At 39.4% G+C, this 26483-nt stretch overlaps 1 protein-coding gene and 1 long non-coding RNA gene across 2 annotated transcripts; one reads left to right on the top strand and one right to left on the bottom strand.

The window, feature by feature from the left end:
- Positions 1-10479: 10479 nt before the first annotated feature.
- On the bottom strand, positions 10480-13360 carry socs3a (suppressor of cytokine signaling 3a). Its single transcript, XM_044332248.1, has 2 exons — positions 13136-13360; positions 10480-12558 (listed from the first exon to the last, which is right to left on the bottom strand). Exon 2 carries the CDS (start codon positions 12410-12412, stop codon positions 11795-11797), a length of 618 nt encoding a protein of 205 aa, XP_044188183.1. The 5' UTR covers positions 12413-12558; positions 13136-13360; the 3' UTR covers positions 10480-11794.
- Positions 13361-17533: 4173 nt separating this feature from the next.
- LOC122966336 lies at positions 17534-26128 on the top strand. The gene is made up of 2 exons (XR_006398369.1): positions 17534-17654; positions 19866-26128. It is a non-coding gene; the product is annotated as an uncharacterized LOC122966336 (long non-coding RNA).
- The last annotated feature ends 355 nt before the right edge of the window (positions 26129-26483 follow it).

Here is a 26483-nt window from a genome sequence, read left to right as displayed (position 1 = left end):
GGCATTTGACTTGCAGGGAGCATTTTTACATTATGTTTACCTCAAGTTTTGGAATTTTGACCCTGTTTGACATAAGCATCCAACATAATAACAGCATAAAAGTAACAGAAAATTCAGTGAAATTTCAGTGAGAACCGCACAAATTTAATTCTAAATGTCTTTCTGGATGTCCAAACCAACTTTACATCAGATGGATGTTAAGCCACCACATAATTCATTAAAATCATGGAACTCAAAACTTGTTGTTATATCTTAGTGAAAGTATATGAGTCCAGATATGACATAAAGTTTATTGTGCATGTCTGTCACATAAAAGTATAAATATAGAATAAATATGCAGTACTTAGTAGCATATGTTTTATGAAATTTACAAGTACAAAATACACTGACATTAAATCTATAAACAAAATCTATAAACTATACATTTTAACAACATTGTATTGTGTTGTATTTTTTGTCATGTTTTTTTTTTTGCCAGTGATTCAGTAAGTAGTTACACTCTGCTGACACACACTACTACGGCACTCGAGGGCATTTAACGTCACTCAAGGTCACTCGAGGTCACTTTTGGTCACTTTTCCTGTGACCTCTGTTACAGGAAAAACCTGTTCATTCCACCTGGCTGAGCTCTGGTTTCAAGTTTCTGTTCTCTTACTGGAAAGTGGCGGCCTAAAGCACACACATGTGTACATACAGTGTAAATACTGTGTAAAAATCATGCACACAAACACATACACACAGACACACACACACACACACACACCAACATACCTTCAAGTTCTCTCTTTATCTCGCTCTCTCTTTCACAAGGAAACACACAGACACACACACACACAGCTGTCATTGTATACTAAGTATGTGGCTTGATGTATTGAATGGCTCAACTGTGTGTCAAATGATCAGAGGGTTTCCAGTAAAGCTCCTGCTGCCGGTTTATGATCCCCACATGATCCAAAAATGTGGCTTTGCATCTTCTTTTTTTTTCTTCATTTAAATGACTGAATCTCAGTGTTCATTCACATTGCTTGCCCATATCAACTTCCACCCTCCATACTGGACAGTCAGAAACTTTGTCTGTTGAGAGCCAAGCTGTTTCATGGAAGCCCTCCTAGATTATCATCATATACATCTACAAGCCCCATTTAAAAAGCAGGTGTATGCATATTTTTTTTTACATAGATATTGATTCCAAACCCAGTTTCACCCACAGATAACACTGATATTGTTAGGTTTCTCTTAATCTCTTGACCTAATGCATAAAGATTCCTTTTTGCACAGAACTGAAAAGTGTGATTGCTGCAAACAGTGGGGAGATAACTGTGTTTATAAAGTGGATAAAAACATATTGAATGAGCTTTGCTTAGTTTGATCATGCTTTCACATGGATGTTTACTTTTATACTTTTATAATTTAACTTTAAATTTTATAATGAAGCATCAGAGTCAAATCATTTTAACAGATAACAATCATTCACATATTCATTGTTGTCACCCCTTCCACTTACAGAGAAGAATCATAAATTAATAAATATCATTCACCTGATAAAAAACTGACAGCCGCAAGAGTTCACACAGCATCACACACATGACTCACAGCTGCCACTTTAATGTCGGTGGCTTTATGTGCCACCATGTGCCATGGAGTGCCAGGAGTCGGCAGGTGTTAATCTGCCTTTCGGTTTCTTTTCACTTACAAAGATTTGCAGCTCATCTCCTATTCCTTGGAAATTGTTTTGTCTTTCTTTTTTTTTTTCTGTCGGCTGATGAAAGCCAGGACAGCTACAGCTGGCAAATGGACTTTTTAGCCTTTAAAATAGCACAATAAAAACACAATACTGCTGATTATGGTTTGGTTATGTTTCAGTATATATCATTTTTTTTCTTTATTCTTATTCCTTTTTATTATTTAATTAATCATACATTTTGTTCTCATTGCTGTCATGTACTGTGTGTTGCGCAGTGTGTTTGAATGACTTTGAATGACATATGTGTCTACATGTCATGCATCAATGATTTTCATTAAGCATCTATACACACTGAAGGTGTCAGACCACACAGTAGCATTATCTGTGAATCTTCTACGTGCTATAACGGCATCTGTAAAAAGTCAAACTCAAAGGAAATTTCTGAGGAACTACTTTGTCACACTTGGTGCATGATTGTGTGTTTACCAGCTGTTACTTTCTGTTTGATACACGCCACAGCCAGACAGACAGCTGTAGGAGTATAAGCTTCCCTCTCAGGATGCGCGGGTGCTATTGTGGGTAGAGATAGTCCTTATCTTCAGGCAGCACAAGATCTAAGAGTGTTTGTATGCTGTGTGTTAATTCTTAACGGTAGAGGAATTCCCTGGAATATAAAAGGAGGTAGTTGATTACTTCTGGGGAAAAGTGCTGGCTACTCTTGCAAAGCAATATAATTTCACAAGAAGAACAAAGTTCCTGTATTTCACCATTACATATACACAACTGCTGAGTTTTATGGCACTGCTTTTGCCAATATATCTTGAGCACACATAATGCTGTCACTGAATAATGAGAACAAAACCAAACCTTCACTTCACTTTCAATAGTATAAAAGTGCTATTATTAAAGTCAGTCCCATTTAAGGTTAATATGAGAAGCATGAGCCCACAATCAACATGCAGTATACAGTTCACATATAAATACTGCACTGTTTGGTTGCCATGGTGAGGACAATCAGTGCTGCACAATGATAGGGGAGAGTATTAGCGTGAGTGTGTCGCATTTACCAGTTACATCACAGCACAACTCTGATGTGACAGAGACACACCCTGTTCCAAAAAAGGTCTAACACACCAAGTGGTGTAAAGTATGTGCACATGCACAAACACACATATACACACAAATACATTGGTGTTATATAATAATCCACTACCAGGCAAAACCAGTCATACCAATACATAGATTATTTATAGAACAAACTGTGTATTAAAATAAAATGTCCATGATTCATAAGAAAATGATGGTTTTATAATTCCAGTGGCCAGTATATTTTTCCCCCAATGGTTTTTCCAATACACAACAGAGATAAAAGTATCCCTGCAGTATCTATATTGCTGCTCATTAGTTTGAATGTATGATTACCAACGATATCGAACAAATGTCATTTGTTTGAAGTGTTTCCCACTCAGATAAGATGATCAGGAAGTGAGTCAGGGTATCACCACAGCGCTGCACAGCAACAAGCTTGTTAAAGACATCACCACATTTTTTCCATCTTACGCTATCTGTTAAGTGTTGTTTGACTGCTGATTACATTTTTCATACAGCTTGTAATACCGTTTTTTCCCATCTTGTAACTAATGAAAGCTCTGTTTGCACAGTGCATTGAAGTATCTTGTTCAGTAACCAGCCATCAGAAATACGTCATTTCACTCTGGGCCAGCCTACTGCTACACCAGCTTGCCTTTTGCAGCAATGACTCAGAGGGTGTTTCCCGGCAAAGCTGGAGGACTGTTAGGGATTTCTCTTCAGCTGACATTGTTTACATTTGCCTGCTTGACAATTACAATAACTCCAACTGTAATTTGGTTTCTGTAAATTAAGAACAGAGAGGAAAACTTTCAGGAACCTGAATTACCTGAATGGGCAAGTCAGCAATATCTCAGTAACTTCATGACTTTTATTAAGTGAAAGCAAAACTGGTCACAAAAATTAATAATGAAAAGCTTATCTAATCACACACCACTCTTTTTCTAGTTTTTTTGCACCATCTACAAGGTGTTAAATATGGCTATCACCTGCCGACCTGTTAGCTCACATCATTACCTAATTCTGGCTCTAGTGTGACTCAAAGTAGCATTTTTACTACAAGCCTGGTCTCAACAAATGACAAATGGTGTAGCATGGATCAAATTACCAGGGAAATGTAAATATTTCAAAGTGGCCTGTTGGTACTTGTATGGCTGGTTTCCAGTAAAACTGTAGGTGGATTTTCACACTACAACAAGGCCTACAGTAGGAGTAACACTTTGATGACTCACAGCATCTCTACATGATTCCATCAACTGACAACATATATAGAAGTACTAAATTACTACTTTTGGAAAGGTAAAAATTGCACCACACTCATTATGAACATGACATGGTAGCATGTGGCTGTGTGCCATCACTGTTACTGAAAGACGCTATAATCCAAAGTTTCCATGTGGCAAACTGGGCCTATTAGTTGAATTAAACTTCTTGCACAATTCTAATGCTTTTCGTGTTCTGTGAGTATAGTACTTCCTTGAAATCTGGGATCTGTGAAATATGCGATAAGCCTAAAATAGCAAAGGTCATTTTGAGAACAATTTAACAGCCAGAAGTACTCATGCACAATCCCGTTAGTGGTAATAGCTTATAATCAAGGTCTAATTTTGTTGCATTCCCTAATATTCCTGCCTCATCTGGTTTTTTCTCATTTCTTGGAAATGCCCCTCCTGAAGCAAAGCAGAGCAGTAATACAACATTCAGCACAGAGAGCAGAGGACTCAGGTTTAAAGAGGACTGTGAAGATGGAACTGTAGATTTATGGTATTACAGGCAGGCAGTGTTGTAGCGCACAGGGGAGTGGAGTGCTAACAGTAAATCTGAAGGCCTGGAGGAGGAACAGGAGGAGCGTGACCGGAGAAGAGTCTGAGAGGGTGGGACTTGCGGGCCATGGTGACTCACTGCCTCTCCCTGCTTGACTCTGATATCTGGCATCTGGAGCTCATTGACTACGACTCCATGGCAACCAGTAGTTGTGGAATTGTAAACAGACTGAGCAACTGGAAAGACGAGCGGGAATCAGGCTTTCACTGTTTCTCCACTGTGCGCTCAAGAGCTCCAACGGGGCTGTCAGCTTACTGTATACGCACGTGCTGAGTTCAAAGGGAGCAAATAAGGCGAAATGACCAGACACATATACAGTACACCCTGTGCGGTAAAGGCCTAAGCCCTCTGCACAGTGCTGAGTATGGTCAGTGAGGCTGTAATTTTCAGGAAAGAAACACAGCAGAGTTACTTATTCCACTTTCAAAAGTGACTTTTTAAATTTCTGAACAAATTCTTAATGGTCACAACTGCTCAAGTTCTTCTCTCATAATGTTAGATTAGCCAAATTTCATGAACAATTTTAAAGCACTTCATGATCCAGCATACATTTGTGAGCCTTTGTGCCCATATGTACCTGCACTCAACATCAGATCTTGCAAGATAACTCCACCAGCAGTTCCTCCAATCTACACTAAAAGCTAATAGAGCTTGTGCATTTGCTGTACGGGCCCCCAGACTCTGGAACAGTCTTCCTTTTGAACTTTTAAATCTCTACTAAAAACTAATTTTTATAAACTTGTATTTTTGCATTAATTGGTATTTATGTGTCACATCACTTTTAACTTCTACTTTGTATTGTACCAATCATTTCTGCTATATTGTTAGTTTTTTTGTAAAGCTCCTTGTAACACTGTTTTGAAAAGCGCTATACAAATAAAGGTTATTATTATTACTATCATTATGCTTGGGGACAAAATCTTTACTGCACAAAACATTTACTACTTCACTAAAATCATTAGTAAAAAAAAAAAAATATTACAAAATATGTACTGGTTCCCCAAGTATCACAACAAACTGCGTCATTTAGTTGAATTTCACTAGATTTCACTGTGTTGCTTGTACTAAGTGGTTTAGTTTCTGTAACCTTCCTCATTTTTTGCATCGTTAAAATCTACAAAAAGTTTGAGGACTTACGAGGCAACTTACGGCAGCACTTCTCTGAGGAACAATCTTTATAAACTTCCCCTCTTCTGAGAACCACCGGTAAGCCCATATAAAACTAGTCTCAGTGGCACTTTGAGAAACCAACTGAGCAGTTTTAACTTAATGCAGACAGTCAAACACTTATTTACAAGTTAATGTCTGCTGCTGATAATTGGAAGACATTAACTCTTCCAAACGCTAATGCTAAAAAAACAATTAGGCCCTGCATTAGCCAGTTTATCACACTGTCAGTGCAGTAGTTCATGTATAATGTCCTACTTACAAATCTATAAAACCATACTGGATTTGTTGCTCTGATGTAGTTTATAATCAGCATCTGTTTCCCAAGTCAAGTGAGACTTTTGGTGAAAGCTGTATTCACTGGTTGTGATGTGAAGACTCTGTAATTAGCTAACCTAGGTTTGATACTGTTAAAGCCCCTTGTCAAAACGTCATGAGAGAAGTAGCTGTTAAATGTAAAAAAAAAAAAAAAAAAAAAGTACACCACATATATGTAAATTGGATGATCTTATATTTAGAACCAAATGTTGCTGGAAATGTTTTGAATAGAAATAGCTTATCTAACTATGCAAAATTATCTGACGTCACTTCTCTTTCTCTCCATATGAACACGTAATTGAAGATTAGTCAAGTCATCTCTGAGCTCTGCCATTTTATTTTCCACTCATGCAATATTGGAAAAAGTGAAAAAAAAAAAATTACCCTGGAAAAAATATGTAAATGAGTAAGTGGCATAATCTTATCTTGCTAAAGTTTCAAATCTAGTTGGATTTCAATTGATTATTTTTTGGTAATTTATGAAAGTTCACCTAGCTAAAAAGGCTTAAATCCAATTTTCTGTAAGTTATTATTAGTTTTAAGTTCAGACAGTATTTTGTGGTGCTAGTTTCAAGAAATCTTATACCCCTCTGGCTGATATGTTTGCTTGTTACCAGCAAATTTCAATAGATTACATTTCTAAATAAAGGCCGACACTTGACATGGCCACATTCAAAATCATTTTTAACAAACATTTGAAAAACAAGCATGAATTAAAAACAGCAGACAGAGCTGATTGTATTTGCGTGAGTGAACTTCATGTAACATTTGTGTTTTTTTCCATTTTGGACTGTGACATTGTCTGCAGTGCCTTTTGTTGAAGTGTACACACACGAACACATTTGTGACGTTAAACTGGTGTCCACAAAATCCCACGCCCTACTTGTAATTATAAGAGGCTGACGTGAGTGGATTTTCCCAGTAAGTAAGTTGTATTTATCATAAATCCAACATGACAAAAGAACGTACCTCTTGGTGCCAAAAGAGTCAGACTGGCTAAATTCAGGGACAAATCTAATAAACTTTTTTTCAGTAAATGGTCTCATTTTTATACAGCCATTGTACTATTAAAATGAATTTAAAAGTAATAGAGTTCATATTAAGGCAATATTTTAAATGTGGCTGATTAAAATGATAATGACATCCAGAAACACTCTTGCAGGTTACATGAAGCACAAGAAATGGCATAATACATCAACTATTTTAAGCAATACTGATGTACTCTATAACAAAATGGTAGAAGGTTTGCCTCAAGTTGCTCACAGATGTGCACTTGCATAAACAGTACATACTGTTTGACAATTCAATAAACATAAACAGCTTTATATGTAAGTGTTCTTGAAGAAAGGAAGGGAAAAAAACACCGATATAAAAAGTTTGAACTAGTACTTTGTCACTCTTGTCACCATCGGTGAAATGTTATTCTTCCACCTCTGTCAGTACTGTGTTTTATATCTACTGTGACATGTTTGCACACAGCTGCAGGGGATACACAGGTACTTCCTGAGATTAACCTCTTGTGGGAGTTGTAATGTTTTCAGATTGTTGCTTTAGAGCCAGCAACCGGTTGGGGGTGTATTTACGATGACAAATTTGTGGCTTGTGTAAGCACGGCTCTGACTCTTCAGCGCTTGTTCTCTAGAATCACATGACCGACTACCAGAGAATTTCTCCTGAGCAGCAAATCAAGCTGGTGTGCTTTAAATAGTCCTCTGCTGAAAGTCAGCTGTCGGTCAGACAAGATACATACACAAACCCTGTGACTCCTCACCCTGTGTGCACATTCACGTGAAACACTCATCATTTAAATACTATAATATATAATATATGTGTAATGATATACTCTGCAGAATGATGCACATGTGTTTTCTTGTACTTCCTGTATCTATGTACACTTCTTTCCCTTGTGTATTGTGTGTACATTGAGGTTAGGTTTACTGGGAAACTGGGATCATGTGCTGTTTTTTCATGCTCTGTAGTTTCGCAGCAGTCTGCACTTATTTGGTATTATCTCACACAAAGAACATTTTCAGTTCTCCCAGCCCCATCTTGCACTCACCTCCTTAAAATGAATTCAACCAGAAAAGTGATTCATATGTTTCCCAAGTCCTCTGATTGCTTAGTTTTTTCTTAGGTAAAGAAAAGACTCTTTAGAAATGTAGCCTCTTCTGAGACAAAAGATTCTGTGTGTGTATTTTCATGGAACCGTGTTGGTTTCATATCAACACATTACTGAGAAAAACAAAAAACAAAAAACATTGTTCTAGATCACTCACAGAGCACAAATCACCTCAGAGACCCTTTGTCTCTCTGAAACCTCTGCACTGAGCCCTACTGGCTGAGAGGAGACAGTTAAGTGCTGTGGAAGCAGGTAGAGCAGGGGCTCCTTCCCGTAATTATGTTGGATGTGGAGGTTATTGCAGATTCCCGTTCATCCATTGTTTTAGCAGTTTGCAGTAAATGTGCCTGCGTTCCTGGCTGTAGTCTCTCTCCATGTGATAGTGTACGTACAGTGTAAATATGAGGAATCTGTGTTTTTACAGGGGTCACAATAAAGAAGCTGCATCTTGGAAAGTAATTGCATCATTAATAAGTCGCTGTAGAGAACAGAATTGGTAAACCCTCATGTTTTGTTGACCCCACTGTTGCATGTGTAAAAATAATACTAATTGTAAAATGTTTCCAATCGTTTCCAGCTTCTTCTTCTTTTTTCTTTTTTTTAATTCTTCTAATGACCTAATTAGAATCCAATATGCAGAAAAGTACTGTTGTGGTAACCCTTCCTGTTGCCACAAGCTGGACTTGAACATTTAATGAAGGTAACAAAAGATAGTGATGACTCCAAATATGGAGATATTTCACGTTTTATACAAGAGCACTGAGTCCTTGTTAGACTTCTAATGAACAAACTGTTATAGAAGTATATTAACAGAAACCCAAACAGACTTATCTGGAATTTGGGAGTGCTGTCAACACCAGTCACAGTTATATAGCTCATGGACTTCTGTTTAGAAGCAATGTGTCATTTTCTGGAGTAGATTTCAGAAACATGTCATCACTGCAAAATCATGTATATAAGCAGTTTTCATAATATTATGAAAAGTCTTGAATCAAGCTTAAAAAAACCCAAACTATCTTGTGTGTTTTTTGAGCTTTTACAGATGGCCTTGGGTCGCCAGGATCCCAAACACAACATTAGGGTTATAAATAGCAAATATTAAATAATTTTCTGTTGGAAAAAGTTTGGAAAAAGGAAAGTTTGCCTGATTTTAAGATGAACATAAAAAAGTACTCAAACACTCACACATACAGATAAAAACCAGGCAGGTTTGCAAAGGAAAGAATTCCACGGAGCACAGGATGCATTGCTCTAAAAATAATCCTAACAATAATTTGTACTCCTAAGGAAAGCTATTATAATTTATAGTGCAGCTGGTTCCAGAGGAATTGTCATCTTTGCTGATTAGAGGCTTTGTTTGCTTGCACTCACATGTAAGCTATCTGTAATTCACTATGTTTGCTGTTGAAGCTGTTGCCTCAGCGAGCAGGTGAACAGAGAGCATGTTGTGGTTAACCTTAAGAACACGTTGTTCCAAAGAGTTGGCCCCACTCTGCTTGATTACTGGATAAGGTGTACCATGTGCAACAGAAAATATAACAAAACTTTGAATTCCTAGTACACGTGTTGACATTTTTTACCTGGGTGTGTGTGTGTGTGTATGTGTTTATGTACAGGACGGAAGACAATTCTGAGAATTTGTACACTTTCTAAGAGCCATTCAAGTTGAGTACATTGCTGCATCATTATGTATGTGCATGTGAGAGCGTGTCAGGGCACTCAACTCAGACACCTACGGAGAATCCAATGAGTCACACCAGAAAAAAGGAGTCAGCTTGTACTTCTGTAGAAGACTGACTGAGTACAGTATTATTTTGTAGTTCCGGGGTATTTTGTCTGAAGAAGCTGCTTGACTTCTTTGTTAGAGGGAGAAGTTATCAGCTCAGAAAATATGTTGCTTTGTTTGAAGCTGAAACTGAACTTGTACTATCTTCTAGGAAACTCTAATCTTCCGTTTATGATAATAAATTGATAACATGTTGAGAAATGTTCATGTTGTGTGTTTAGTGTATCTTTAAAAATGTTTACCATCTGGGGTCGAGGCAGGAGGTGGTTCTTAGGAAAAAAGAGTAAACCAAATGTGATGTAATCCTGACTCGATTCAAAGATGCATGCATACGATGTGCAGTGTGTTTCACTATTAGTGAGGATAAAATCCCAAAAGACAAAATACTAAGAACCTCCCCCTCCCTGTGTGCCACCCACTCTGCAGTTTACACTGCACGTGTAAATAACATTTTCAGTCATCAGAAAACAAATCAAACAGTGAGATCTCATGTTATAGAAAAATAGTGCTCTTTATTATAAATTACTGAAATGTTCATACGAATATAAATAAGTGCAAAGTTGTATCAGTCTGCTTGCTTCGTCAAACTTCTCAAATATCTTCAAGCATCCACAGCCAGCAGTTTGGCTGGCAAAAGTACATCTTTATAAAAGACACAAAACAGATTTACCATTTCATCTTCACTCATGTAAACATCGTTTTAAGTACGAGACAGTAAAATAAGATACATTACGACTCTTCTCCTTACTAGGAAAAGAGAGATACCATATTTAATACATTCATTTGTAAGCAGTGACGATTCTGTCTGTGCCACAAATATTACCACATATTTTGGTGTATATTTCCTTAACCACTGAAGCCATATTAAAGTCTGACTCTTGGGATTTGCTTAATAACTCAGCAGTGGTACTGTTCTCTCAAGTAAGATCCTGTAGGATTCAGTCATGTTGGTCGTCCAACAAACTGTTGTCTAGCTCAGGCAAGTTTGGCATAAAACCCTTCTTCTAAACAAAGTATCAGACAAACATTTTCTCTCCACTATAAACAAGGTCTTACAAGATTTAGAATTTTTTTTTTTTTTTTTTTTTTTTTTTTTTTTTTAATTCAGCCTTTCTAATTGTGGCTGGTACAAATATACACCCATAAGGCCAATACTGTCCACTCAAGTTTCCATTTGTCTGAATTTCCAGCGTACATTTCGTGAGAGATCCCAGGATACTGGATGGATGCATCTAATACGTCCAAGATTATCATCCAACGTCAGTAAAAAAAAAAAAAAAAGCCAGTCTGTTCTTAAAAGCCAGTCTGGCTTTAATAGATGGATCATTTTCTGAGGCTGATGTGTGTGAGCTTGACAGCCTCACAGTACACTGGTTAGCAGCAGCAGCAGCAGAGGGAACCTGTGTGTCATCAGACTGTAGACAGCTGACTGTGAGCCTCACTTCAGTTTTCAGTAAGTTGTACGTCATCAGTGAGGCAGAGGAGGATGGTGATGGTGGTTAGCGATCTTTCATACCAGATTACAGCAGTACTCTCTTTCTTTTGGCCATTTTTTTGTGGATTAGTCCTCAATCCAGTGTCTCTTCCTGAAATGTGCACCTTAAGAGACTCATGGCCACTTTTCTGTAAGAGCCACACACATCTTGTCAGTACAATACTGCTCCTTTAGACAAGCTCAGGCTTGGTTCTCTTGACTCTGCTTCATCATTGCGGCTTTCCCACTCGCCTGGAACGTGGCTGAAATGTTCCAGTTTCTTCGTTACACTCTTAAGTCTCTGCCCCCTCAAGAGCATCAGTATAATGCCTCTTAGATAGGAGCGTCATACTCCTGGAGGAATTCCTTAAGAGGATGTGGAAGTTGGTCTCTTTTAGTTGAAATGTCCAAATGTCCATTGACTGTTTTCCTGCACATGTGCTGCAAGGTGGACAAATTACAGGAGAGAGGTTTGAGGAGCTCCAGAGGGATTTTCTCCCCTCCAGAGTAAATGTAGTAAATATTCCCACTGCGGGTGTTCCCTTTGCTCTGAGGCATGTAGTAATGGACCAACTTGAGGATGCAATCAAAGTGGGGCACAGATTGAATGTTCTTAGGGTCTGTTTGCAGGTAAAAAGAGGCTGTATCACATTGGATACGCAGGTTTTTGGTGCCCGACGCCGTCTTGACACTGAGGGTGAACAGGTGACGGTTGTCAGAGCTGTCCCGGATGAGAAAAGTGCCGGTGGTCTCAGATGCCAGCATGGCATTGGCCTCCTTTCCAGTGATGGCGCCCCAGTAGAAGCCACTCTCCTGGAGCTTGTGGAGTGTGGTGAGGACCATCTGGTACTGCGTCTTGGAGGTGAAAGTCTTGTAACGGTGAGGCAGCCGCATGTTGGAGTCCAAAAGGCTGCTGCTCATCGCGGAGTCAAACTTGCTGTGAGTTACCATGGCGCTGTGGCCGCACTCTAGGCAGCCTGGGGAGCACTGGGCGCCGCGCAGACAAGTGAAGAAGAGGTGGGGTCAAACAGAGGTTCAGGAGGGTGAGTGGGAGGGCACGACGAGGTCAGCTCCCTGTCTGTCTGGAAATGAAACACCTAAAGAGACAAGAAAGAGGAGGTGAGATATGTGTGAGAAACGTGACACTAAACATTACAATTCAATTTAACTACAGAGTTTAACTAGACACCAACATGATACTCTGTTTTATTCAGGTTGAGCTCTAATGCAATACTCTTGCAGCTCTATTGGAAACTTTGCTTATTTTTCCAGATGTGGAAGTTCTGTACATCATGCGTTAATCAGCCCCAGATGATGAGGGAAATTACTCCGGAGCGCCATGACTTCTTTTTGTCATCTAGAAACAAAAAAAACTTGTATGCCTCTAATCTATTGGATAGAACTTGTGGTGTTTAACAAAAATGTTCCAATTTAAGATCAATGTAAGATAAAGCAATTTCGGGGAAACCTTTTGTGTAATCTGCCCTCGGGACTCAGGCACCATGGTCAGTTCCAGTAAAGACAAACGTAATCCCTATTGCGCAAATTGCATGCCTTGACCGGCGTCACTAAACAAACTACCTCGATTAGATAAATACAGTTCGTTTATTAACTTATAAACTCTGGCGGTACATACATAATAAGTATTCTGTGAAAAAAAAGACCAATCCTTACCTTTAATGTTTCTCCAAACTCGCTCTTTTAAATACAAGTAATACAAGTGTTCCGGGTCGCTGGGTAGATGAATGTTCACAGTTGTCCAGCGACTGTTAGATTGTTTAAAAAATGGATTAAAAGTTCTTTGGCAACAAAGTTCAGACTTGTGCTTTCCTCAGTGTGTAGTGCACTGACAACCGTTCTGGTGAGCTCTGAGCTATAAGTGAAGCTGTGGGAGGAGAGCAGCCCTCTTTTAGTGAGAGGATGCTCCGCCTCTTTCCAGTAAAGGCTCTCTCTCTCTTGGTAGGTTGACAGGAAGCATGTCTTTTTTTTTTTTTTTTAAGGATTCCTGCTATGAGAAGTCCCCCCCCTCCCCCCCCACCCCTCCTCCTCCACCCCCCTACTGTTACTTCAAACCGAAGGAGTCCCACTTATCTTGCTATGGTAACTAGTGTTTGTCTCTATGTCTTTTTAATTTGTAGATTTAAATCTTTTATTCTGAGAACATCTGTATGATCAGATATGATATATATGTTATTTTCTTTTTCTTTTTTTGGTCTTTTTTGTAATAGTTCCGCTTTAGTGTAAAGTGTGAGGTAATGATTCAGTCTTAACTGAGACTGTTTGTGTAATCGGTTTCTGAGAAATTCACAGTAATAGTATAGAGCAATTAGTTCCCCATAGAGGGCGCCAGATTTTGGGGAGACTTTATTTCCCAATAGCAACATCTGGTATCCAATGGCAGATTGTTACTATCATTGTTGTGAAATTTTGGACATGTTTTCCTTCAAATGTTTATGCCCATATTTTAGGATTGCTTCAAAGTTCCTAACATTTAGTAATATCCTTAAATCTCTATTAAAAACAGGTAAGAGCTCCTTCCAAATACACTTTGTTAACCTGTGATCACATATAAAAATGTGTACTTGGTTATGTTATTTACCGTATCATGTTTATACAACTGCCCAGCCCAAATGGACACATAAGACAGCAAAAATATCATTGTAGTGGTGACAGTTTTGTTCAGATGAGAATATAACTTCTTTTTATATACAATATTACAATGGATTTCCTGTCTCGAGCTCTACAAATAAAAATAAGCCACAAAAAGTTCCCCTCCCCTTTGATCCAAATAGAAGAACTTATCAGAAATGAAAGACATTTTACTGTAAAGTGAAAAGGAAGTACTATTAATTGTTGAAACTATTTGATGCTAGCCTTATCTAAGATACTTATTTAGAGAGTTTGGTGTTGATTCTCAACTGTCATTTTGATAAGGTTTGATCAGGCTCCCCACCCACTGTGGTGACCATAAAACTTCCTCTTACCGTAAGATTTCTTTATCATCATTTTTTATATCGACATTCAGATGACCAAAGAAAGAGTTACTTCAGATCCTAATCTTTGACAACATGTGTATGTGTGTGACTGACAGAGTGCTCATAGATCCAGACCAACTCCCTCCCTGCTGATTCAGCTATGACTCCCATTAGCCATAGGTGGTTATTGCACTGTAGATTAACCTCAGGCAATGGTGTCATGTCAAGCTTTGCCTTCCGTAAACCAGCTCACCCTTTTACTCATCAGTACAAGACAGTGGGTTTTTTTTTTGTTGTTGTTTTTTTTATGACGCTGCTGCCTGAAAATCAGAAACAAAACAGCTCTGAAAGTTCTCGTTACAATTCTTAAAAACACCCAGTTTGGTGTTACTGAACCTCAGATGGGTGGTGGACTGGAAGGAGGGGCTTGTGGGTAACAGTTTGACGCCACAGAGCCTGATGGGTTTAGTAAATGCCAGCTGTGTCCACAGAGGTGAGTCAGGTGTTGTCTGATTCAGGCCACCAGCAGGATAGGGGGAAGGAAAATGGCGAGGATAGCCTCATAACTGTCCACTTGTTTCCAGAAAATCTATTGTGTCATCATTGTGAGGCATGCATTTAACGTCCAAAGGCTCCCCTAGAGATATAATGGGAGTCAATGGAAGGAAAGGAGCAGTAAGTTGGCTCAAACTGGGAAGGAGACACCCTCCAGTCCACGTCTCCATGGAAACCACTATGCACGTTATTACAGCATGCTGACTTGGCTTTTTAGCTTGTACTGTATGCTGTAATTTTCCAAGTAGGTTACACCTTTGATCCAGTTGAATAGAGGGATCTTAGAAGTACAGCTAGGGGGAAGATGGTGAAAAAAGGCTTGTAAGCACCCCCAGACATCAAGACAAAAATAAAATAAACAGACTGAAGACCGTGTGTACTTAACCAGAGGTCAACCCTCAAATGGCTGGTCAGTCGAGGTGGTTGACGAACCAAGTGACCTGGAGCTGAGACAGCTTCGTACTCTGTTGCTGTAGCACACACTGCGGGACTCCGGCCAAACATCTGAGGCTTATGGTGTGAGGCTTGGCAATGACAGATCTGGCGCTGTATGAGTGTGTAGCCTGTCCGTGTGTGTGCCTTTTATTTTTAGTAGGTTTACAGAATCTACTTGAAATAGAAAACCAAAATCGCCTTTTGTCCATGTTTTTATGTTTTTAAATGTGTATCTGGGCTCAGCTGGATGTATTTCACCCACTAATACTCCACAATGACACAGAAAGTGAGGTATTTTGAATCTACAGCTTCACTCACATGCAAAGTCAGTGAATTCATCCTGAGTTTAGTGGATGAGACAAGGTCTCGCACGCTAGCTTGTCGGTCTAAACCACTGTTTAGCTGAAAAGGCAGCTGTTTAGGTTTTCCCACACTGACTCAGAAATTTACTTTAGCTCATGGTTCCCGTAAACCCACCGGGTATAAGGGGGGAAAAAGCGGACCTCTCAACAGGAAAGATTGGTGAAAAAACAGAAAAAATGTTATTCAACAAAATATTTTTGAGGTGCTTGGTGTAGCAGAATTTCACTGAACAGGGCGATCTTTTAAAAGTGTTGCATGATTTGCCAATTTTATGAAATTAGTAGTAGTGTTGAACACATTGTTTGCACAGCTGAATACAGGGAGCCCTGAGTTCAGGTTGAGTCAAAAACATCTCAGCAAATGTTATTTTTATATTGAATATCATCTGCCAGTATGGGAGGGTTATATCTAAACATTAAATCATTTTCTAAAATTTCAACTTAAAAAAACAACATTAAAAAATACTACTTGGATGAAAGGTTTGTAAGAGGAAATATTGCTGTTGTTGTGATCAACACTCTGTACCCAGTTCAAATCAGGTAGATTACTGTGGAACTGTGACTGATGATCTGATATATGCAGGGAGGTTCCTGGCATATCAGTCAATCTAATTCCTGTTAGCTGAGTATCATTATCATGTTCAGTAGATACAGATACCTGCTACTACCTGTATCCCTTGTTTTTACGGTCACTTCGTCGGCTAGAGAGCATTACCATTCACAGCTGTATGACTCTAACTTCCTTGTTGATTGAGAAAAGCCACTTCTGTGTTATTACTGATCATCCAGTAATAATTTCCTGGTAACTCTCATTCTCTCTAAGCCTATCTCACTCTGTCTCTCTCTCTTTGTCTTGCTGTGCGTGTGTGTTTGTGTGCATGTGTGTGTGTGTTTTTCTGTCAATGCCAGTCTTTGTGTGTTTTCGTGAATCATGGGAAGTGTCATATGTGACCACCACAGATGAAAATGAAGCCACAAAACCCTAAGTGGCAACATTGTTTTTCACAATGCATTCTTCAGAAAATATTCGCGACAAACTCAAACTTGGCCCCTGAAGTATTAGTATAAAATCTCTATAGGCATGTGTTGTGTGTTGACTAAACATTTTAGACTAATCTTTCATGGCATGTGGCATGAGTCCAGGAATTTTCTCAAGAACATTGTGTTCATGAGTGTCAGAGATGCTTTTCTTCACGCTGATTGCGCAACTCCATAGACCGTAGAGAATTCCTGTAAATTTACAGGGAAGAACCACTTTGTTGTTATTATTTATTTTTTATTTACACTATATCTTAACGGGAAGTGAAAGCACCATGTCAGCTCTGCTGTCAGATTCAAAAAGTGAGCACAGTGGTTAATTTTTTTTTTTTTTTTTAAAAAGAAAGTAAAAATGCAGAATAAAAACAAAAACAGATTATTGACTTTAACGGATTCAAACTTTGCAGTTAAATTCTATATTATTGTATATTGCATAAAAAGTGAGATCTTAATGCTGTTATTCATTATTTTATACATCATGCACAGTTAGTAGTTGTGCATTCTCTCTGTCTGCAGGTCTTCACCCTTCTGCACAGGACATGTGTTTATTATTTTTATGAGTTAGTAGGTTCTTTTTCGATTGTTGGCACTTGATTTAAAAAGGTGTGAAAGTTGACTATGAAATTCAGCGTAATTTGATGGGTACATGCACCACTTAGCATTCCTCTCTGCATATCACATGACATCTATTTATGGCCGCGAGTACCATCACTGTCACAGCTGTCTTCTGGGAAGAGCTAAAAGCAAAACACAGAGCCATTAACTTACTACTTTTAACACCCACAGAATTATCCACTGTGACTTTTGACCACGAGGACTACTCTATAAGTAAGTATGTGGCCATTTTACCTTAGTTCAAACAGCCTGTGTTATTAATATTTGGTCTTATTTTACTTTACCAAATAGTACATAGAATATTATACCTAGACAGCTGGAGACTTTATCTTTCTAACAGAGGCCTATTAAATTTCCAAGAATGTTTTTCTGAATTTATTTTTTTTTAATGTCCTCGTTTTATGATGTTGTTTCTGGCATTATTTGACGTTGGCTCTGCCGGCCATTGACTGGCAAACTTTTCAACTCCCGGCACTGTTCCAATATTTACATTACATCAAACTGCAGTCCAATCACAGGACCAGTGCCAATTCTACTCCTCTCAAGGTTAACAAGAGGAGGAAGAGATAGGAAAGGCCTTTGATGTGACAGCAGGAGAGCACTTTTCACTGTTTGCTTTTCTTAGGTTTTATTTTCCTGGCATAAGGCAATGATCCAATAAGAGGAATGTCTAGTGCTATTGTGATAAGTTGCAACTGGGAGAGCAGGCGGGTCAGTTAACAACATTTTGGCCACGTGAGGGTGAGCTGGGAGCTTCGTTGGGGCTGTTATTGAGATCGACAACACAGAACTAACTCCTCAGAGACCTGCACTAGCGTTTCAAAACCCTTTCTTTCCAAATCACATACAGCTGATACAATGTGGCAATGACTATTTTGACATTCAGTGCAACCTTGTGATACAGGAAATGCAAACTCTAGGAACGTATGATTGGGTCAGTTTGACTGCACAGTCATGGTGTTAAGGAAGAAGTTAAATAAAGAAGTGAATGTCACAAACGTCATCAGGGCCTGGCTTCCAGTGTGTCATCATTTTCCACCAGGAGCCACATTGCGCTAGATGTGGTTGCTAAGCACATGGCACCTCAACATTTACTGGAAAGTTGAAGTTCAAACGTTTGAGATTATAGTGTGTATCACAGCTGATCCACAACACTCCACATCCTTTTCATCATTCTTAGGAAATTACAGACATGAGATACACCCGAAAAGGACAGAAAATTATCAAAGTATGAAATAGTTTTTTTCAGTTGTGGAGATTCTAATTCATGCAAAGCCTTATTTACTTGTAAAGGAATAGTTTGTCATTCATTCACATTCTTGCCAAGAGTTCAGCGAAAAGATTGATACCGCTGTGTGCCATGTGCAGGATTAAAATCTTCACCTCTTTGATCTCTGCACTTTCCAACTGAAATAAGTAGTTTATGCGAGGTCATACCACCGTGATGGTACGAGCTGCATCTGGAAAATGCACATCAATGTGCCACGTTCCCTGCAAAAAAGGCCAGTGTCCAGAACTGCTCCCTCAAACATTCAGATTGCATCATTGCAGATAATATGATTGATCTGACGCTGCCTGCCTATCTCGGCTCGTCTGCCACTGCCGCCACCATCCGTTTATCAGTATCAAATGCTTGGAGACAAAGGAGCCAATGACATAATCGGGATCTACGAAATGGAGTTTGATTCCCACATACCCTAGAAATAGCTGGCTGATGTTATTGGGCAGATGGTAATAAATCTGTCTGCATTATAATAGCATGTTGGCTCAAAGATGCTGTTAACTGAGAACACCTTGTTTAAATGCGCTCAAGCGAGGGTGCATGCTGCCAAAGCATACATATGCATTGAGTCTGCGCAGAGAACACACACACGCATGCATGTGCACACATGCAGTATTCGTATGCAAATGGTGTAATATGCTGGTTATCAGTATGTAACCACACTCATGCAAACACAGACACACATACTTCCTCTATCACACAGTAGTAGCAACCTGATCCTGAGCTGTGCCAGTAAGCAGAGCGGGACATTTCCGGATAGATTTAGTGTGTACGTGCACAGTTCACACACAAGGTTTGTGGGCACTAGTCAGATAAGAGTGCTGATAGTGGCCTGCGATAGGTGCCAGGCAGAGGACAGGGACATTTCTGTGGATCAGAGGGGATTTACATGGAAGATGTACCGTAATTCTAGAGGAGCACGATCTTGATTGCCAGATTTTCTCTCACTGATAATTCGCCTTTGCCTTCATGCACCACCCTCATGCACCACATTGTTTAAAAGGGCCTGACTCAGTCACAGATGTTTGAGGATACTACCCAGGATGCATCAGTCACCCAGAGGAAAGCTTTGATCCTAGCTATTCCCTAAATCAGTAAATGATTCCATATGAGTCTATGACTGGGCTTCGACAACCTTGCAGACATGGCAGACACAATGAAGTCATATCGGGGGGACTATAAACCGACTATAACCCATTGGCAGCATCGAATAGAGCCATTGTTACTGGTGCAGGTGTGTTCCTGTTCGGGGTTCTGCTAGAGTGAGTTACATCTCTCTCTTTCATCTTCTCAGTCATCATCAGTGAGTGTTTGCTTCCTTGTTTAGAAGGGCTTTCATAAAATTGCAGCTGCATTATTACTCTGTTTCTATGCATTTCTCATTCTTCTCCGCCTCTGTTCTCTTCTCTCTCAGCACAGCGCTGCATTGTAAATCTACAACTCCTACACTTTAAGGTCTTTGATCGACCTCTCAGAACAGCAACTCAGTGTCCCCGAGAGGCCTAACAGAGGGAGCTCCTGTCTGCACGGGGCTCTCCTACATCTTTCAGATATGTATTCTGATTGTACGCCTCCATCGGTGGAGCTCTATGGGACTTTTTTTTTGCAGTGCCTCTAATCTTGATGAAGTCCTGACCCTCAAATGCAGCAGGTTTTTTCTTATTTTCCAGGAATAATAGTTTATCATATGATAAAATACATAAGAGTGTATTGCAGTAAGCTGGTCCTGGATCAGACATCAGAGCACTGCAGGCCCCCCTCTCTCTCTCCCTCCCTTCAAGGCATTTCCTTTTGTCCCTTTCTAGCTGGGCACTCCCTGTAGACAGGAAATTCTTCTGGAGTCACTCCAAACCATGGACTCCTTTTCCGTCTATTCCCGTTCCTAGCTAGAAATCTTGGAAGGAGGGTACAGCTTGTCCCGACCTCCGACCTGCATGTAAACAAACAATCTGCCTGTTCCAGAAATCATTCCGGCTTATCCAGCTTTCTCTGATCTGATTTTGGCAATGATTTTGGCAATACTACGTAATTGCTTGGCTACACAATACGCTGCATTATCAACAATAGTTAACATATATGGCTCTTCATTAAGATGCAAGATAAATCGTAAAAAGTCCTGCAGGAAAAATAAAAAGTGCTTCTTTTCACACCACATTAAAAACTACTGAGTTTCCCAGAATGAAAGCCACCCACAGTTCAATGAATGTGCAGAAAAATCCCACATTCACATTTTCCCACTGGGACAAACAAAGCTCTGTCTTGTTCACACAGTCACTCTGCCGCTCTGCATCAGCAAGTCCGCCACCAAAAATATTGTATACAAGAAAAAAGTTGGTTCTTCTTTCCAGTAAATCTAATTGATGTTGGCACCCAGACAGCATCTCTCTATCTCTCTACTCAATTCTATTCAGCCAAATTCAATTCCTTGAACAGATTCAGGAACAAATACTTAGATTTAGATTTACGGTTGCTACATAATTCCTCATGTGTAATCCAGGAATGCCAGTAAGTACAGTTAATATACTGTCTAATCATTTACAGTTGCTTTTATTATCACTGCGCATGACCGTTTATCGTTTATAACTTGGTCGTAAAGTTGAACATGCTCGGTCCAGATGGATCGTAACAGGAGCCTGTGTAATTTCACAGTATGTTTATTTTCCTTAACATTCTCATATGTAGGTCACTATGTCACCTCTGACCAGGACGTCCTGCGATTTTAAAGGGAAGAATTGCAGCAATTTGGCTTTAAGGGAAATTGCGTTCATTGCAAAGAAAGATTAGGGATGTCTCTTTTCAAGCACAGGCCTAAAATTACTAATTGCACAACTCATTTATTAATTTCACATGCAACAGCTGGTCAGTTCTGACCATTTATTGTTCTGACCAGATGTGAGAACCACTGTATAATTTTAAATAAAAAATAAAGTGAGGCCAAGACAAAACTATAGATTCTGTTGCTTTTCTGCAACGGATTTCATGAGATGTTTTGCAAGATTTTGTTTGCAGGATATTTTCAAACTTACACAACTGCATGTTTGTGGGGAAATACTTTGAACTGCGAAATGCAATCAAATCATTAAATAATATAATCTGCATCCCGGCACTGTTATACTCCTTGCTTTATTTCCTGCAAAGTTTTACTGCTTTTACTATTATGTTATAACCTTATCTTGAACATGCTGTGATAGTCTGTGTTTGCATGGTTATATGAGTGTGTGTCAGACAAAGAGAGAGAAAGATGTAGAGAGAGATAGTGGAAGGAAGGGGGGGAGGGGAGAGAAAGACTTTGTTGTGGCTGCTTTGTAACTCCCTTTCTCAGAAATCCTGCCCTGAGGATGAACTGAGTGTCCCTCAGCCGAGCAGAAGATTCCTGGAGTGATTTGAGCGGTATTTATTCTTCCAGTAAAACAACACTGCATCTGTCAACACCTGAAGTGTATATACACCCAAAACACTGTGAAATACCTCGTGACATATTTGAGTATTAGCTGCGAAGGGCTCCAGTCTGTCTCTTTGTAGGGAGAACTGATGGGATTCTGTTTTTTCAAATTGGCCTTGACAGCCTGTCTTCTTGTTATTGTCCAAGAACAATGATGACTCACATGATTGGCAGTTTTTAACCCCAAAATGTCCACTTCAAAGCACCATTTTTCTAAGATTAATATGGTAATTTTATGCAAAACTGAAGACAGAAAAACCTGTTAAAGCAAATTTTATGCAGCTGTGAACTGGTTTCGAGGCAGTGTTGCATTTATGTTTGCGTGACAATGTTTATGTGTGCCGGCCTGTCTGTGTGTAACATTCTTCTTGCCTGCACGAGCCGCGTTCCATATGAGAAAAGGCTCCTCTCATGCCAGTTGAGGTCAGGTCCGGACACCGTGGGGTGCACCCTTCTCCCGCCGTGGTGGGCCGGGAGGCAGGGGGAGGCCTTCCAGCGCTTCTGGGAAACAGTCTGGGCCTAATTGGAGCCTGACTGGTCTCACATGTCTCCACTTACTGAAGGAGACGGAGGATCCCGCTGCCTGGCCTATGAGAGCTGCTGTAGGCCCGGGCCTTTCCCCTTCATCAGCATAACCACAGAGGAGGCAGTTCACCAAGCAGGCCTGACATGACAGCATGAGTGAGTGGTGCGGTCTATGGTGTGTTTCAGCTTGGTTCAGTGCACTGAGGTCAGGTATGCTATACTGAGCTTTGCCATTTTATACTTTGTTTTTAAGTCTTGGAATATTTGACCTCAATAAATCCCTCCAGGTACAGTTTGTTCCAAGGATCTCCTTTCTGTACAGTATGTGCACCCTCCTCCTATTGTTCCCTTTTAACACTTCTGGGTCAGGACTGATGAAAACTCCCCTCCCATTGTATATCATGTTTCCCCTCGCAAGCACAACAAACCTCAGACTCACAACTAAGACCTACTTTATAAGTACACTGATTTTTCATATGCCTGTCTATCCACGCTGCAGCGAGAAATACGAGAAGTGAAGAACAGCGCAGATGGTAAAAACAAAGACTTCCCTGCTGCTTCACCACCACCACACAACTTTTTTTCTCTGTTTTTTTTTTTTTTTTGTTCTTGCCGTGGCAACATGCCTCTCATTTCCCATCAGTCACGGTCACCTCATTGGCCCTACTCTGTAATTCTCAAAAACTTCATTATCATCCTGTTTCACAGCAGCGGTACAAAATATTGTTTGACTTCAGTTGTGCAAAGATGATTACAGGCAATTTCCCATCCACTTAGTTTTTTTCACAAACTAGCAAAAACTATTCATTTTAATATCAGAATGCACAGATGGAAAGCAGGAATTTTCTTCCTAATATGTCTTTTCTATGCACATCTGGAACAAATTGTTTCATGATTTGTACTCAGCTTCCACCAAAAACACTGCAGGCTATGGCCCAGAGAAAAATATCATACAAATATGCAACTCTTCATTTAGCTTTCATGTACTTTGAGACATTGGTTTTGCTGTCAAAAGAAAAAAAAAAAAAGATTTTAATCTCTCACAGATCAAAGACTTTTCGAGAGCCGTTCTTCTCAGTTTTCTTGCCTTTTGCTGGCTCGAATAAACATGTCCCAGCGTGAGTTGTCCATAAACTATTCAGAAGGTATTCAGAAGCCTTAAAATCCCAAGACACAAATACTGCAGCTTTCACTTCATCACTGTACTCACTATTACCTGCTGAACATTAATGCACATGATCTCTCTCTACTACTACAATGTATTTGTCAGTACAACTTAACATTTACTTTGTTCAACTGGTATTTAAACATATTTGTTTTCTACTTTTTATTTGTACCTGTTGATTTACCCAAACTACTTTGAATATCCAGTCAATATGTGATACATATTAGTGGCAAAAAAGCAGATTTGTGTTTGGTAGAAATTTTGTTCAAAATTTTGTAGAGAGTATAATGTTCAATCGACAAATTAAAGGGCACAAAGATGCTTGCTTTTACAACATCCTACCAAAGAAACTTTTGGGCAACAGTGCTTCAACCTGGTTGTTCATCCTCTTTGTGTTTTCTGATGTTAAAACAGTGAATGTTCTGATGTTTCTCAATGCTGTTGTCCACGGTAATGCAGGAAACAATACACAATCACAATTCTCCAGAAGGTGAGATTCAGGTCATTTCCTGAATACAACCCATAAGACAAACTCATGAGATTATTTTTGTATGAGTCTTTACATTGTTTTTTTTTTGTTTTTTGTTTTTTTTAGGAAAATCCTGCATAGTATGCCTTTAACACAAATCTGATATATTGGTGTTTTCTTCTGTATTTTAGTCTTCACCGCATCACCATCGTCCATGCCCTGCTGCTTCCTGCATGGTCGTTCCATTGAGAAAAAGTCATTTGTATTGATTGCTTTTCCAGGCATCATTTAATATGATACATATTCACTTGTAAATATCGACCTTTCCCCGCTGCACCAACATTTGTGCCATAAATACTTTAAAAGCAAGCTCGCAAAAATGATATGAAATGCTATGAAGCTGTAAATAAAGATTTAAACAGTGTCAGGAGATTGGATTTTTTTTTTTTTATAGAGGGTAGATTTGGCTGGAGCAATGCAAACTTTGGATCCTGGTCTGGGTTTTGTCTACAGAAAGTCAGAGCAGAGGAGGGACTGATTCGATTTCAAGGCTGCCCTCGAGTGGAAGTGGTTATCAGTATTCATGGACTTACAGCATGTTGGCCTCACTTAACCTGTTATTTAATTAGTAATTGATTTGGCAGGACTGTAATCAAGCTGTTATTAATGAGCAACATAAAAATGCGCATTAAACTCTGTACAGCAGAATGCCTCAACAGTCCTTATCACACACTGCCACCTGCTGGAGTGATCTTAGTATAACATGGGCTCAATGTTAACATAATGCTGTATAAATGACATTCACATTCAGTGTTGCGACAAATCTGTCTTTATTTCAGCTTGATTAAATGGCAACAATTGAAACCTCAAATCAAACATTATTGAACTGAATAGCAAAAAAAAAAAAAAAAGGCACAACTAATAAGAAACAAAATGAAGACAAAATACCCACTATACATTTAAGTATGTACAACTTTGATAAATAAACCAATACTGTCTAGAATTATGATTGTTTTGCATGTTTCCTTATTTCTCTAGGATTAGTGCGCTGAGAGGAGCAGAATGAAAGAGAAGCAGGAAACAGAAAGCGAGGATAATGGACAACAGGCACGGATGAGAGAGGAGACGACTGTAGACAAAAGTAGAAAAAAGATGCACAACAAAATTGTGCCTCAATGCAGTTTTAGCTATTTGACAGGATGACATGTCACTGCATCGCCGTGACCCATCAGACATCCTGCCCCTCCATCTTTTGGTTCACCACAGCACATTCCTGATAAGACTAGTAGTTTTGTATCATTACACATCAAACTTTGGATCCTGAGACGGGGACAACCCACTTTTTTTTTTCCAGGCATAGCTTCAATGAACCACACATTTATTTGTGCTGCTTTAAAGCATCTACAACAAGTCATAATATGTTTTATGCATAAACAGTCCGAAGCACACAGAAGTTATGACAGCCACTTCAAAGTACAGTATTGTACAATTTATTTATGAGGTTAGACTGAAGGCTGAAAATGACATGTGATTTGTTTTACCATTAAATAGGTAACCCTCTACAACGAAAACTACACTAAAGGTAGGAGACAAAGATTAAATGTTGCTCGACTGGGTAAAGAAAAGTGAATTACTGTTGCTAACCAGCAGCATTTCTCATCACATTTCATCTAGAGCGCCAGGCACTGTGCAGCAGTAAACTCTACAATTAAATTGCTTTTTATATGATACAGTAACAGAAAGTGGCCTTGGAAATATGGGAAGAGAAAATCAAAAGGGGCCAACAGTTCTGTTTTCCAGACAACTTAAGACCCAAAAAAAGAGGCCAGGGGTGATAGACACTCGTCCTTTTGAAAGACACAAATCCCCAGGATTCATCTCCAGGACCATCAGGAAATGAACAGTGAGAGCCATATCCAACTCTGAAACCCTGTCCAGACAAGCAGACAACCTCACCTGTCGCGGGACGCCCCACACTGCAGCTTCACATTTACAAAAAAAAAACAGTTCAGTCTGGGACACAGACGAGGCTTTCGTTCCTCGCATGGCTGTCGCGTTGTGAACAGGATCCATGTCAACCTTGACATGGAACATTTCAGAACATGGGAACAATCTCCTGAGTGGCAACTTTTTCAACAGAGAAGTTTTTGTTTTCATAG

Source organism: Thunnus albacares, chromosome 17 (genome assembly GCF_914725855.1).
Source record: "Thunnus albacares chromosome 17, fThuAlb1.1, whole genome shotgun sequence".
Lineage (NCBI taxonomy): Eukaryota > Metazoa > Chordata > Actinopteri > Scombriformes > Scombridae > Thunnus > Thunnus albacares.
The sequence above is the reverse complement of the archived record's forward strand: the minus strand, read 5'-3'. Positions and strand labels throughout refer to the sequence as shown.